Source organism: Notothenia coriiceps, unplaced genomic scaffold, assembly GCF_000735185.1.
Source record: "Notothenia coriiceps isolate Sejong01 unplaced genomic scaffold, NC01 NC01_scaffold00015627, whole genome shotgun sequence".
Classification (NCBI taxonomy): domain Eukaryota; kingdom Metazoa; phylum Chordata; class Actinopteri; order Perciformes; family Nototheniidae; genus Notothenia; species Notothenia coriiceps.
In genome coordinates, this window is record NW_011348328.1 from 116,977 (window position 1) to 132,290 (window position 15,314).

General features: G+C 41.2%; 2 protein-coding genes across 2 annotated transcripts in view; both read left to right on the forward strand.

Annotated features, from left to right (window-relative positions):
• Positions 1 to 118: 118 nt before the first annotated feature.
• On the forward strand, positions 119 to 4,301 carry LOC104949058 (voltage-dependent P/Q-type calcium channel subunit alpha-1A-like). The gene is made up of 7 exons (XM_010775339.1): positions 119 to 449; positions 2,139 to 2,238; positions 2,736 to 2,896; positions 3,024 to 3,164; positions 3,255 to 3,456; positions 3,552 to 3,716; positions 4,296 to 4,301. Exons 1-7 carry the CDS (start codon positions 322 to 324, stop codon positions 4,299 to 4,301), a joined length of 903 nt encoding a protein of 300 aa, XP_010773641.1. The 5' UTR covers positions 119 to 321.
• Positions 4,302 to 4,691: 390 nt separating this feature from the next.
• LOC104949047 (voltage-dependent P/Q-type calcium channel subunit alpha-1A-like) overlaps positions 4,692 to 15,314 on the forward strand; it is a 35,691-nt gene continuing 25,068 nt past the window's right edge. The window contains exons 1-8 of the mRNA XM_010775325.1: positions 4,692 to 4,770; positions 6,571 to 6,573; positions 8,056 to 8,172; positions 8,341 to 8,406; positions 8,942 to 9,039; positions 9,201 to 9,351; positions 9,889 to 10,016; positions 11,854 to 11,950. Coding sequence (XP_010773627.1) covers positions 6,571 to 6,573; positions 8,056 to 8,172; positions 8,341 to 8,406; positions 8,942 to 9,039; positions 9,201 to 9,351; positions 9,889 to 10,016; positions 11,854 to 11,950 — 660 coding nt within the window. The 5' untranslated portion in view covers positions 4,692 to 4,770. The remainder of the gene's footprint in view (positions 4,771 to 6,570; positions 6,574 to 8,055; positions 8,173 to 8,340; positions 8,407 to 8,941; positions 9,040 to 9,200; positions 9,352 to 9,888; positions 10,017 to 11,853; positions 11,951 to 15,314) is intronic.

Genomic DNA, 15,314 nt, shown 5'->3' on the forward strand with positions numbered 1-15,314 from the left:
TGGTGAATACAACAAATTATAATTTTAACAATAGTGATAATAATAATAATAATAATAATAATACAATTATTAATTATAACAAAAGTGCTTTTTTTTTTAAAGTAATAATTCAAAAGACAAATAATCTGGTTTGTAATCCCATCTAGATTAATTTAAGGCAATAGTTTGGTGCTGTGTGTCCATACACACGTTTTCTTAAATGTCACAGTGTATTAATGTGCATGTGTTAGTTAGCCACAGTAGTCTGTAGCTGGGAGGGTTGATATAATAAAAAGCAGGCCTTGTATTCTCTTTTCTTGTCTCTCTTTTTCTGTCATATGGATGTTTTTCCCTCCTTTCTGTGTCCCATTCTGTTTCTTTCTCCCACCCTTTGTCTTTTTTGTCTTTCTCTTTGACTCACTGTCTCTCACCCCTCATCTCTCCGTTTGGACCAGCAGCAGTGGCGGCGGGTAAAGTTCTGTCTTTTTCCTCTTCATTTTCTCCTTCTGCACTGTCAGCGCCTGTTCTTCTGATCACACATCTCTTTTCTTCCATCACAGTTGACTGTACTTGTCTGTTCTTTCCTGTTTTCCATTGTTCACCATGGAACAGCTCTGACTCAAACACAACTAAACCTCAAGTTAACCTGTATCAAGTCCGCAACTGAATCACACAGATACCATTTGCAAAATATCATTAGTACAATGAAATCAAATGGAAACTGTTCAGATTTCTTAAAAAAAATTGCTAGAAGGAAGGTTCACATGAATACACAAGCAGTTACAGCACATGCACAAACATGCGTGCTCATTTGCACACAGAAAGTCTACTTGCACACAACCTCCATCAGTCTACCATCTGGTTTAACAGCTGCTTTCTCGCCTAAGGAACAATGTCTGACTTTCGACCTTAATCTCTGCACCATGATCTCTTGACCAGATATAGGAGAAAGTAAGCAGAACAGGCAAACTATCATTAAGTTATCATAGCTAGTTAGCCACTTATTTCAGTAAAAATACTTTCCTGTTTGCTAAACTAGAAGGCTCACTTATAATTCTTCTGAGGTTTTAGTTCCGTGCAGCTGAAACTATGGGTTTTTCCTTGTTTCCTCATACATGTACTGAAGTAGCTTTAATGACAAGGTGCTTGAATGAACGAGGTTTGGCTCAGCATTTCAATCGAGAAATGCTTGCTAAAATATCTCTGTCTTTGCCGAAATGGCCCACAAGACAAGATTCCATGCTGTTTGAACAATGCTGTGAAACCTGCTTATCCTAGTTGTACTTACGGGTTGAAAGAAATAAACTGGTTGAGTCATCGAAAGAGAGAGTTTGGCCATTGTTTTACGTTACTACCCCTTTTATACACACTACCATATTGTAAATTATGTTTAAACTTTCTAATATAACTACAGAAAGAATTTGTCAGACAACTTACATACATTCAGTACTGTGGACAATCCCCACAGGAGCAATTTGGGGTGAAGTGTCTTAGGGACACAACGACATGCTGACTGTAGTGGGACTCGAACTTGCTATCCTCTGATTCAAATATCAGCGCACTATCCCACTGAGCCATAGCCTTCCCCTCAAACTCTCTCTGTAAATGTCTCTTGTGTAGAATATAGTTCTCCAATACTCAACGTGCTGTTTAAAAGGAGAAATATTGCATCATGGAAAGCAAGGTTTCAATGCAGCATGAATATATTCCACCTCTAGCTGGGCATGTGCAAGGCGAGGCTTTAGCCGTCTTTGTAAAGCATTGAAACACATTGCAAAGTATTAAAACAAGCGTATATATTAGATAGCATTCAGACAGGAATGACACCAGTTGTTCCTGTGGCATGTACTGTAGCCGTAAAATACCACCTAACTCTAGCATGTAGCAACAATGCTAACCTCACACTAAGGACTATAAACGTAATATGATAGCAATGCTGCATGTGTTGCTATGTATTTAACCCAGACGCAGTTACTCATTGTGAGTTAACTCGGACACAAATACCGTCAAGGAATGGCTGCCCGCTGCCATTTTGGATGCGAGAGAATAAAGCCTTTCATATCTACCTGAGCATGCTGACTCTTTTTATTTGTGTGTGTGGCTGTGTGTGTGTGTACGGATCTGTTTGGGTGTTGGTGTGCATGTGTTTACGCATATAGGGGAAGCAGTAAGGGAAAAGACATCAGCACCATCAAGTCTCTGAGGGTGCTGAGAGTGTTACGACCTCTGAAGACCATCAAACGTCTTCCCAAACTCAAGGTATGTTTACGTAGAAAACAATGGACCTTAGTTTCCCTTACTGGATTGGAGTTATGGGCGACATCTTATTAAAATAAAGGCTTGGCATCAATCTTGTGTGGGTTTTCAAGTTTTGATCTTTTTCGTTTTGTTGCCTTATTGCCAGCACTACCTGCTTTATCAGTGGACTGAACACATTTTCTTTTTAGTTTAAGCAATTCAAATGTGATTTCTTTGTGCGTTCTTTCTTGCATTTGTGCTCTGCAAATTTCACAGTCACTATTATGTCATTGTGTTCTTCCCGGTTAAGTCTTTGTCAAAGTGTTTTCTTAAATCTTTCTTTCTTTTTTTTAGGGTTAGGGTTACTAATGATCGTTTTCTTACATGTGGTTTTGTCTCCCTTTCAATGCCATCATTCACAAGTCCAAAACATTGAAATATTATGAATCCAATGCATTACCTTCAGGCAATAAACAACATGTCTCCGTCTGTCGTTCTCTTTTTTTCTCTGTCCCCAGGCTGTCTTTGACTGTGTGGTGAACTCTCTGAAGAATGTGCTCAACATCCTGATTGTCTACTTACTCTTCATGTTCATCTTTGCTGTGGTGGCCGTGCAGCTGTTCAAGGGACGCTTCTTTTACTGCACTGACGAATCCAAAGAGTTTGAGCGCGATTGCAGGTCAGGAGAAACCCAACTATACCCTGAGTGGTGAAAACGTTCTGGTCTCCTTCTTTCTATTGAGTTGAGGCCACTTCATGCTTAAGTGTTTCTTCTCCTTACGCTGCATCTTCAAATCCTATCTCAGGGGCGAATATCTGGTGTATGAAGGCGTTAACGAAGTGAAGGCGCAGAAGCGGGAGTGGAAGAAGTACGATTTCCACTACGACAACGTGGCTTGGGCCCTACTCACCCTCTTCACCGTGTCTACCGGAGAGGGGTGGCCGCAGTGAGTAAAATTAAACACACAGTCACATGCAGCTCAAACATTTTCCCGACAGCCTATAACCCTAAACTGTTCCCCTCTCTTCCTCCGCAGGGTGCTGAAACATTCAGTGGATGCGACTTATGAGAACCGGGGCCCGAGCCCGGGGTACCGGATGGAAATGTCTATCTTTTACGTGGTGTACTTCGTGGTCTTCCCCTTCTTCTTCGTCAACATATTCGTGGCTCTAATCATCATCACTTTCCAAGAGCAAGGAGATAAGATGATGGAGGACTATAGTTTAGAAAAAAATGAGGTGAGGAAAGGAATATTTTCAGAGTGACGCGAAGGACTGGAGAACATTTGAGCGGGATAAGAACATAACCACTTTTGATGTTTGTTTCCATGCAGAGAGCCTGTATAGATTTTGCCATCAACGCCAGACCTCTGACACGCCACATGCCTAAGAACAAGCTGAGCTTCCAATACAGAATGTGGGAGTTTGTGGTGTCGCCGCCATTTGAATACACTATAATGGCAATGATCGCGCTCAACACCGTCGTGCTAATGATGAAGGTAAAATGCAAATTCACAACGCACACATTAGCATTGACACACTAACCAAATAAGGTACTAGTTTCTGAGGTTCATCTCTCTTTCGTTGTACCGTTGTGATGCTTTTTTTTTCAAATAAACAGACATGATGTTGCTCTTTGACACATACTTTTTAATGAATACTGCTGACTCATAAAGTGTGTGTCTTAATCCTCTTTTTTCTGTCCCTGGTGGTGTGTGTGTGTGTGTGTGTGTGTGTGTGTGTGTGTGTGTGTGTGTGTGTGTGTGTGTGTGTGTGTGTGTGTGTGAGTGTGTTGGTCAAGGTGCTCTCTCTGTGTCCCTCCACTTGTCTAATGTACAGTTAGGCTGAAGGCGCTATGGAGGAGAGAGAAGAAGAAGCAGATCTCCCTCGTCAGCATTTATTCCTCTCTATCCTTCTTTTTACCTGAAGTCGCATTACGTTAAAAGTAAAAAAAATGTAAAATGATGTATATCTGTAGATAATGGTACAGATTGAGTTAAATATACACAGGAGTTTTAGGAGCTGTAGGGAATGATGTGACTGTATTTGCTGTATGATGTACCTGTATATTCCTGTAGGTGTAATGAGGCTGATGCAGTACAAGTTGTTCTTGTCTGCTGGCATCCGCCCAACATGCCGTCACTGATGGTCCATCTGTCTTATCTGATTTATTTCCTGTTCCTGTCTGACACTAACATGCCTTTTTGTTCTCCTTCTTCTCTTTCTGTCCGACTTGTATTCGCTCCATGTCTCGCATCTCATGCTCTGTCTGCGTCATGTTAATGTAATAAATGAATCCCATTGTATCATTTTCCCTTTCATTTCAATATGATTTTGTCTACTCTACATCTCCTTGCATTGCCCATTTCTTTGTCAATATTTGATCTCTCTGCCCCTGCTACATCCATGTCCCTTATCTTCCTCCCTATTTCTACCTCATCATCCCTCTTACTCTTTTCCTATTCACAGAATTATTTCAAAGATGCCTGGAATATTTTTGACTGTGTCACAGTCCTGGGCAGCGTTACCGACATCCTGGTTACGGAGCTTGGGGTAAGTCGCAGGATCGAAGGGCGTATTCTGATTTAAATGTGTACGTTTGAACGATCTGATTCAAAACTGCAAACAGCCAGAATTGATATCTTTTAGCAATCTTTGTCGATCTCTTTTGACTGTTTGTTAGGTGAGCTTCAGCGTGTGTCTCAGGGCTTATACAGCTGTATCTAAAACGCATACAGTAGACAAGAGAAGTAGAGCAGGAGTTAGAGGCCACTGTTGAGCCTTGCGTTGCTCAGTCATGCATGAACGACTCCTGAAAGTCTTATATAAATGTCCCAGTTGGTGGGACGAGGAGAGACCAGACTGCAGACAGAGCTGACAGCGGGGCGGAAAGCTTGCTGATGCTCTGTAGCGAGGCAGTGCACAGCTTCTGCAGGCAACCGTAACAGCCAATCAAATGATCAGATTGCATCTTAAGCTGGCCAGCCATATGTTAGTCATATAGTACACCTGAAGTGTTGAAGGTCTAAGGGACTTCTGACTGTCCACAAACAATTAAAAAAGGATTGGTCTGATTAAAAACATTAGTGTTAGTTATATTATTGCTACACAGCACACTAAATTACTTTGACTGTGATATTTACATATTATCTTGGGTGATGAGTTTCATTATTATGTTATATAGTGACACCCATCATCAGCGCTAGTGTATTAAGAGTTTTAATTAACTATCACAGTTGTTGGCCGCCTGAGTTTGCTTTTATCACCTGAAAGCTATATATAGGTCACATGGAAACACAAACAAGGTAGCACAAGGCCATGCCACTCGTACTGTGTGTACTAATCTGTATGTGAAAGGGCATATTTTAGGAAGAGTGTCCTTTTCAAAATATATTCTTAAGGTGTGTTCAGACAAAACATGAGGTGATGTATTTAGATGTTGTGTGATTGCTTACAAACTCAATGTGAGTTCAAATAGTCCCACTATACACTGCCTCCTACGAATAACTGCTCCTTTCCCATTCACTTCCATTCAAGCAAGTGGGTGTTAAAAATATTTTTGACCAAAGCAAAAAGATTCACACTTCTTGGGCTTTTAAAAAAATCCTAAATGTCCAAAAATGTGAAACGGACATGTTTGCTAGCTTATAGCTAATGTCTGAACTATTGGTATATTGTCTGTTTGGAACAAATAACCCGCAAGAATAGTACACGATAAGAAATTACAAATAAGACATTTGCTTTTTGTTCTGTCTGAACACACATATTTTACAAGAGCTGCACCGACATTAACAAGCTCTTTGATCTGGAAACGTTACCTACCAGTTCTGTCTAAAGAAGAAAGGGATACCAATGATTCAAGCGCTCTTAAGACCTAAATTGATGGTTCAGCCAGATTCTAGTAAACATGCTCTAACTGGTTGGTTTTTATACTGGTTTACAGTCATGTTTATCTATTTAGAATCTGTACCTGTGTCCAACAATCCCCTGCTGCCTCGATCCTTGGTATCCCTGCAATATGAATGTGTAAAATCTGCAGAGCGAAAACCTGCTTCTGTGTTAACTTGTCTCTGTAATGACTGTCGATTTCTTTCTTGTTTTTATCTTTTTACATGCTTTCTTTATATCGTCCGCAAACTTAACGACGATCTACTGTAATCTACCTCGCCCCGCCCCCCTTCTCCCCCCAACACCTACTACTTCCTGCGATTCCATCCAATCAAAATGCACTATGAATCCTCTGTGTCCACCCATGACAACCGGCTTGGTCAATCTCTCTGGTTGTTCTTCGAACCAACCAAAAATCAAAAAATGTGCTGCTATAAACCATATGTCTGCAACATCTACATGTAGATGGTTTGTAATTTTTTGGAGATCTTATTTTACTGCATCTGTTACAACTGCATCCCAGCCAATGTGATAGCTTTGTGCATGATTTGCTCGAACCCCACCACAAAGAACCTTTAACTCTGAGTGAGCTCAACATGTGTAGGGTTTTTATTTGTTGCCAAGTTTTCTAACCTCTCTACCAGTCGCTGTATGGTTCATATCTTGTATTGTAATCCTAGCTTAGATCTACTGTTCATTTTTTCAAAGCAAGCATTGTACAAAAAATAGAACAGATTGCTACATATATGCATCGGGATTAGCTATCTATTGTATGCTTACACACAGACACACACACACACACTCACACACACATATGACAGTGACTGGGAGAGTGTTTCCAGTAACGACAGAGTGAATCCGAAGCGTTGCCCTGAGCAGAGAGAACAAGTGATGCATGCTGCCCCCTCGCATGTCTCTGGCAACAATCCTTTATTAACACACACACACACACACACACACACACACACACGCACACGCACACGCACACACAAGCAATATAATCATAATACATGCATGTGCCTGCTGCCACCCCCTTTTTAGCACTTCAAGTCTCACTTTAACTCACCTCTATTGCACATATTTTGTTCTCTACTCTGATACATGGTTGAAGAACTCTGTATTACACACTTCATTTAAATTAATGGTAATATTTTTTGTTTAAATTAAGTTTAAAGAATCACAATTTGTAAGGCACATACTCATGCTGGTGAGACTGAATATATATTGACCTGATTTGGTCCTTCAACCACCCTTTCGCTCTTATTTGTCCGTGACATCACCACTGGTTTGTCACATGACTTCGGCAGCCATTCCTATTGGATGATTTTTCGGCTGCCTTTAGCTTTACCGGTTTGCCTTGTGTTAGTGCACACCTGCATGTTCTGGGCTTGCTTCATTTTAGAAATATTGCACATTTTGCCTTGAGAGAACTAGTGCATTTGGTTGTCTTTCCAAGGAAACGTCCTGATGTCCCTGCACTTTTAACCACTCACCATTCCTGCCACAACTACTACTACGTAACCCAATTGGATGACACTAGTTAGATTTGGATGATGTCCTTTCCCCTTGTGTTGTTTGGTTTGGTTTTGTCTAACTCAATGGATATGAAAAAGCTTGTTGGAGCCTTGCTGATTTGAGTTTGGTTTGCTTTGACTTGTTTGGCTCCTGATTCCTTTATTTGTTTGAATCTCCCTCAGTTTGGATTTGACTGTTTTTCCTCTCATTTGTTATGATTTGGTTGTATAAGGAAAATTGTTTGCGCACTTTGAACCAAAACTAACTCCTCTTTCCCTTTATTCCAACCCCGAATCCTTCCTATTCTCTTCTTCCCTCCTCTTCAACGTTTCTCTTCTTTACTTTCAATCCTAATTCTTTCCACACCTCCTTTCTCTATACCTCTTTCTCTTTCCTTCTCTCTTTCTCTCGGCTTATGTTGTGGCTGTACTGTAGAATAATTTCATCAACCTGAGTTTCCTGAGGCTGTTCAGGGCAGCTCGTCTCATCAAGCTGCTGAGGCAGGGAGAAACCATTCGCATCCTGCTCTGGACCTTCGTTCAGTCCTTCAAGGTTTACACCCAATTACACAGCTCAACAAACATGCATTTGACAGAAATACACCTATACAACCTTTTGTTTATATACTTGAACAGTGCCTAGGTGCAATCTTGTATATTTTGCACACGGCACTATTATGTTTGAAGCATATAGCTAACGGATAATGTGTCTCCCCCCCAGGCGCTGCCTTATGTCTGCCTCCTCATCGCCATGCTGTTCTTCATTTACGCCATCATTGGCATGCAGGTGGGTGAGAGCCTCAACCTAAAAAGCATCTGTACTGCTTTGCGGATGCATTCAATATATATTTGAAAGTTAATAATGATTATGAAGAGGATGCACCCAAGGAGAATGATGATAAGGATCCGGTGCATAACGAGAGGAGGAGGATCAGGATTATAGAAGCGGCGTGTTTTAGCGTGTTGGCGTATTAGGACCTGCTTTAAGCCCCTGTCACACTGTCCCGAAATTGACACCCGATGGACACACGATTAAGGAAATGTTCAAATTCGGCTCTGATCGTAACAACATCGGGCCATTCGTGAGGGCATCTTAAGCCATCGTATGACCGCCGGTGGAGTTTCTCAGGCTCCGGCAGCAACTTCGTGACACGAGTTGACAGGAAGTTGTTGTTGCTATGGAAACAACATTACGGAGAAAACTTAATATCGGGTGTCAATTTCGGGACAGTGTGACAGGGGCTTTAGTCGCAAACAAAGCCAGAGAGGTCACTAATGAGAAGTCTGGTTTTCAGTGTTGACAGTATGAATGTGTTCAACAGCTGTTTGGGAATATCGCTATTGATGAAGAAGGAGAGAGTGCCATCAACCCGCACAACAACTTCCAGACCTTCGTAATGGCTCTCATGCTGCTCTTCAGGTGCGTGTGTTTAGTGAATCTGTGCATACACACAGTGTTTAGTTTTTAGCATCTCATAAAGAAATTAAAGAGTGTTTTTGTAAAAATATCTGAAACCTGGGTGACTTTTTACTTCACTGTAATGTTGCATAAATCACAGAACCTTTTTTTGCGTCTTTTAGGAGTGCGACGGGGGAGGCGTGGCATGAGATCATGCTGTCGTGTCTGGGGAGCAAGGAGTGCGACCCCCTGACAGGAAATCCAGAGCCAGAGTGTGGCAGCCAGTTTGCTTACCTCTACTTTGTCTCTTTCATCTTCTTCTGTTCATTCTTGGTGAGTACATACTACATAAACCAACACACTCATCTGTCCCTTTTGTTATGATCCAGTAGTGCCATTTTAAAGGCATCAAATAACTCAATTACAGACTCTAAGCCCATAGATCAGATGTTATATAAAGATAAATACATTAACATCTAGGGCTTTATGTTGACATTCAAATACTAATGTACACAAATCTTTTTTTGTGTTTGAATCCAGTATTTATGCACAGTAGTAGAAAGCGTAGGCTACACTTATATTATTAGTATTTATTTATACAATTCAATTTCATCGGTGGCTGTGTGATTGTAACCGACGTGTGTGTGATCCAAACGTTTTAAATGTCCAGAGTCCGAAAGTCAACATTTATTAAAAGAAAATAAATGTAATTATTTACAGATCTCACAACATATTTCAATGAAATATTCTTCTTTAATCCATATTCGTTGACATTAAGCGTTTCATATACAACATTTTCCTTTTTAAACATTCATTATTATCAGCCGTCAGATGCGATGTTGAACGTTCTGCTGGTGTGTTCATGTGTAGATGCTGAATCTGTTTGTCGCCGTCATCATGGACAACTTTGAGTACCTGACGCGAGATTCCTCCATTCTGGGACCTCACCACCTGGATGAGTATGTCAGGATATGGGCCGAGTATGACCCTGCTGCCTGGTGAGTGGGAACGTGCATGCACTCATGGTGCACATACACACACACATATGCACACACAACAGAACTGTGGCAGTCCACGACACTGTAATTACACTCATTTAATTCTAACATTATTTAAAAAGTAAGAAAAAACGCTTTTTTCATAAACGTATCATATTTCTGGTTGTGCTTGCAACAGTTGTCGACATAAAACAGCACAGTACTTACTGTATGACCAGACATTATTTTATGTTTGCTTTAATATACTCGTTAACACAGTAAAATCAGCAACAACTTTTCAACAGTGGTTTAGATGTGTTTTGTTTTAAATTGTGTTAAACTGAAGCACAAGGTGTTTGAAATTATCTGGAATAGACAAAAAAAAGAATAAACCACTAGTATGAACTAATAGGAATGTTCTAGTGAAAGAGCTGCAAGTGGGCTGTAACGGATCTGAGCATAACCTCATCAGGCATCTGGTTATCTCTCTCACGCTGTACAACCCCTCCCTCCTCCTCCTCCTCCTCCTCCTCCTCTTCTTCTTTTCTGTAAATATTCCCTGAAATATCTCCCACCCCGTACCAAATATATTTACCACTCCTGGAATCTGCATACGGTTTAAAAAAACAATGTGGCAATGTCTACACACAGCTGTCCAACTCTGTGGTCTAAATGTCTCCTGTAGACATGCTACGTTTCATGGTATCTGTATTCCAGTGCCTGTGTGTTTCCCCGACCTGTAGCCTGCACATAGACAGCTCTACAAAGTCTGAAAAGAGATGTGTTAGTAGGAATGTATAAAATGTTGTGTTCTATTCATGCTATTTTCAACCCAAACGTACTACATCTGACACGCTGCACAGGAATCAGAAGACAGGGAGCTAAGATACTTAACATTAAACACATAATATTAAGAGGGAGGAGATCTACACACCACAAGCAGCTATTAAGCGTTTAGCTGGTAACCAAGGACATGCTTTTCTACTCTGTTTGCAAATCTTTAATTACATTGTGCACACATCTAGACAGGGGTTTGACTGGAGGGACTAAAGCAAGGGCTGTCGAACTGAGGACGAGGAGTAAGAGAGAGAGAAACAGAATAAAGGAGGAAGATGGAAAAATGACCTTGAGTCATATCATGTACTCATGTCAGGCTGGAGTTACAAATGTGATGACTTTAGACAAATTCAAGAACACTCAAACTGTTCTTTAACATCAACAACGTGTGCCTTTTTAAATTCTTCATAACTTCCCCAAATCCCAAAGATTTGAAAAGTATATTATTGAAAAAGTTAAATATCCTGAATCAACTTGCTTTAAAGCTATTCATTGCCAGCCGATCTGCAATTAAATAATCAGATTACTTTGTTTAACCCTATCAGACAGCATCAAATGAAGTCGCTGAAAGAAACCATGATGAACTGTTATTAAGTCACAAGTGCCAGATAGAAAACAAAGTACAAAAACAAACAACAAAAACATGTTAGTGTACAAAATGTGCATGTGGAAAAATGGAAGAGAGCAGCAGCCATGTTTAGGACTTAGGACTACATCGTTTTTAAAATGTGCTATACACATAAAACCTGATTTGATTTGATTATTTGTCAGTTGGAAAACATCGAGGCTAAAAAGCCCATTTAACAAATGGTGGCATAAAGTGGAAAACGGATAGTGTGTAGAGTTGGTAACTGTAGCATGCAGTCAGTTATTTACAGTCAACGTGTTGTAAAGTATTTCCAGATACTGTGTTCTTGTCACTCTTGTGCTCTTCCTCCCAATGTTCTGTCTTCTTTCTCGCTGTCTGTGTGTTTTCTTTCCTGTGCGTGTGTTTCTTAACTCCCCTGTATTCTTCTTGCAGCGGGCGCATTCATTATAAGGACATGTACAGTTTATTGCGAGTTATCGACCCGCCTCTCGGCTTAGGAAAGAAATGCCCCCATAGGGTGGCCTGCAAGGTTTGACTTCTATTAAAACAAAATCTCTCAACCACACTTGCTAGCCACAGCATCCAGGAATGGAGTGAATGCCGCTTTATTTTGTATTATCATTTCAATTTAAAACTTATTTTCCACCATTATCGACTTGCATTCTGAATTGCTGAGAGAATGTGCGGGACAATGCAGACACCCAGAGACGCATGTGGAATGCACCAAAAAACAAATCCACCTTTTTAGCACATTTTGAAAACAAATCTTTCTTTTGTATATATTCTTTTTTGATTATTATTTTCTTTTTGCTTGGAGCCATGGCTATAATGTAGCAAGCTACGGTTGCTCACTGTAGTGTTGCATTGTTCTTGGTTTTTTGGGGGTTTGGGGAAAGACAGAAACTGCATTGACACCCCTTCCTCCTCCTCCTCCCCTCTCTCCTGGTCCGAGCAGCAGCACACACACACACACACACACACACACACACACACACACACACACACACACACACACACACACACACACACATATATGCCTTTGTCCTGCTTACACAGAGTTGTCTTCTGATACCTACATTTACTTCTCAAATTCCAATCCTCCTGTTGTTTCCCTCCCCTCTGTCCTTTACCCCCTCGGAGTAGCTCACACAGAAGCCTCACAGCCACAGTCGCTCCAAATCAGCCCAATAACCTTGTCTTTCTGTTGTTTATTTATTTTTCTTGGTCTTCCTCTAATTCTCTCTCTTTATCTCTGACTCTGCGCTTCAATCTCTCGCTGCATCTTATTTCTCTCCTCTTCTCTCTTTTCTAAATATCTCCATCTCTCCTTTTCTTTGTGCTCTTGTTAACGGGGTGATGGCTGATGATGCAGTGGCAGGATCAGTTGCAGGGAAATGTATGACATGCTGAGGCAAATGTGTCCTCCACTAGGCCTCGGGAAGAGGTGTCCAGCACGGGTGGCCTACAAGGTCAGAAAGGGCCCCATCTTCACCCCCAGTCTCCTATGGGTGTTATTTTGGGGGGGGTCCAGAAAGGGGAGGGTGCCAGGGATTCAAGCGCTCAACGTGGTGTAACCTTTAGTGTCGTTGTTTTCTTCAGTTCTGTTTCTGTTTCTTTTCGTGGAAAGTGGGGGTGGGCTGGTCGGTGTTGTGGCGTTGTGTGGTGGTGTGGGATTGGTGGGAGGAGGTAGCAAGATGGGGTTAGGGGTTAGGGTGGGGGGGGGGGNGGGGATGTGTATCCACAGGAGGGGACGAAAAGAGGGACCTTCTCAGCTCGTTTGCACCGTGTACGACACATTCACACGAACATCATGCACATTTTTTAAAATAGTGTCATTATTCTTCAGGTAAAGTGATAGTAACATATGAATGCAGTTATTTTAAGAGTTGAGATATGAAATAGTTAGACCTTTCACACATGAATACACACACACACACACACACAGAAACATGCGTGTGCAGCAGGGCTTGGAAGGTCCGCTAGACTTACGTCCTCTGACTCGTTCCGTCCTGTGGATGTGGCAGACAACCACGCACACATGCACACAAACACAGATTGAAGTCATATCCACCCACACACAGATATTTTCTCTTATTCCTAATGGTAGAGAGAGCAGAAGGGCTTGTCTCAGTGATGTGTTTCCCTCAGAGAGCCTTTGGTTGCCATACAGAAGCAGTTCTTTTTCTGTCACCCTTCATGTAGCAGCTCCAAGCCCCCAAGCAGCTCTTTTTCTATCTGCAAGTCCAATCTTCTCTTTGTCCTTTGGTTCTGTCGTCAATGCAGTTCTATTCTGTTTCCAGCCCCCCTCATCTCTGCATATTGCTCCCCTCCCCACACATATACACTCCCTCACCTGCCTTCTGCATGGCCGATAACCACCAACCCAATGCACAAACCCCCGTCTGTCATATAATCAGCTCTGACACAATTAATCTGACAGAAATATACAGAAATATAACAACATATTTGCCTTCATGGTACCACATGTTCCTGTTACACCTCTTGTGATCAATGTGTCTCATGAAGCATCATTGGCAGATCACTGTGAGCCTCGGGGGGGGCAGCCGGCCAAACTGCCTGTAGGCACAGGAGATCACTCCATCGCGTCCATCGCTTTATCCACCTCCCTTCTACTCCTGCAGGCCTGGGGCAAATAGTACTGACATAATATGACATTTAAAATGAATGGGGCTTAGATATGAGTATTTTCATGAGGTGGTTTCCAGTATTTAAATGGCCAATGCCGATATTTAGAAGGTGGCCAATATTTATTACCAATTACGATTTTTTGACATTTACTTGATCAAGTAGAAATTGTTTAGTGTTTTTTCTAGCTTTACCCATTTTGTTTTGGAGAGGAGCAGATACATTTAAAAAAAAATAGTCTTATTGCTGAACCATGAAGAAATTGTTATCAGGGGCTACACCGTCATTATTGCTGAGATGAGAGCCCCCTAGTGGCAGAACATTGCATATTTGAATGTATGTATACAAATACATAGGACAAATCTATGATCGAAAGAAATGTCCACAGGTAACTAAACTAAACAAATAAATAAACAAATATATGATTTTAATTTAATCAACAACAGTGAAATAGTATATACAATCTAAATGGCATTAATCTGCCCGATTATTCAGTGTGTAATTGTACTAAAAATAATTATCCATCTCCACTTGATTACACTCAAAATTATATTATTTGCTCCAGGTTTTCGCACCTCTATCTCTATCTCTTTCTCATGTCTTTATTTGATTACCCCAGCCTTACATTAGATGCTTTCTTCTTCTCCTCTTTTTTATATGACCAACTATTCTCCCTAAAAGCCTCCTCCCTGAACTTAAAAGTAGCCCCCTACTCCCCTCACCCAACAACCTAACATGCTCTACATGCATGGTTTTGGCTTCCCTGATCTACAAATCCAACCCTAATTGCCATCTTTGTGTTGATTCCTTATTTCCCGTTCAACTTTCCCTGAGCCAATGAGAGAAATCCAAACCTTACCTTTGACCTTCCCCCCAGTCCACAGAACAATGACCCATCCGCTCCACTGCTCTTAACCTTCAGTCTTCTCTGTCCTGAAGAGATACGCAGGGCCTTCAGGCAGGACCGCTTTCTTAGAGACACAGCCATCTAAGTGTGGTGATGTTTCTTTCTTTTTTCCTTTACATCGTTTTGGCTCTTGTCTCTTTTGGTCACATTTTCCTCTTTACACGCTCCAGCTCTTAACCTATTAACCTATTGATTTTTATTTCTCTATCATCTCTTTCCCTTAAGCTGTCCCTTTCAACTCTTTTCAAATCTATTTTCTGGCAGAAGCCATATTTCCTTTCACCTCATATACCTGGACTATGTTCACCTGAACGATCACCTGCATTTTAGCACCAAAACA

What these genes read in the sequence shown, in the direction of transcription:
- LOC104949058 (XM_010775339.1), top strand. Translation starts at nt 322, where the DNA reads ATGTTTTTCCCTCCTTTCTGTGTCCCATTCTGTTTCTTTCTCCCACCC. An exon ending in AACGTCTTCCCAAACTCAAG is followed by an intron (nt 2,239 to 2,735) that starts GTATGTTTACGT and finishes CTCTGTCCCCAG; the next exon opens with GCTGTCTTTGACTGTGTGGT. An exon ending in ACCGGAGAGGGGTGGCCGCA is followed by an intron (nt 3,165 to 3,254) that starts GTGAGTAAAATT and finishes CTTCCTCCGCAG; the next exon opens with GGTGCTGAAACATTCAGTGG.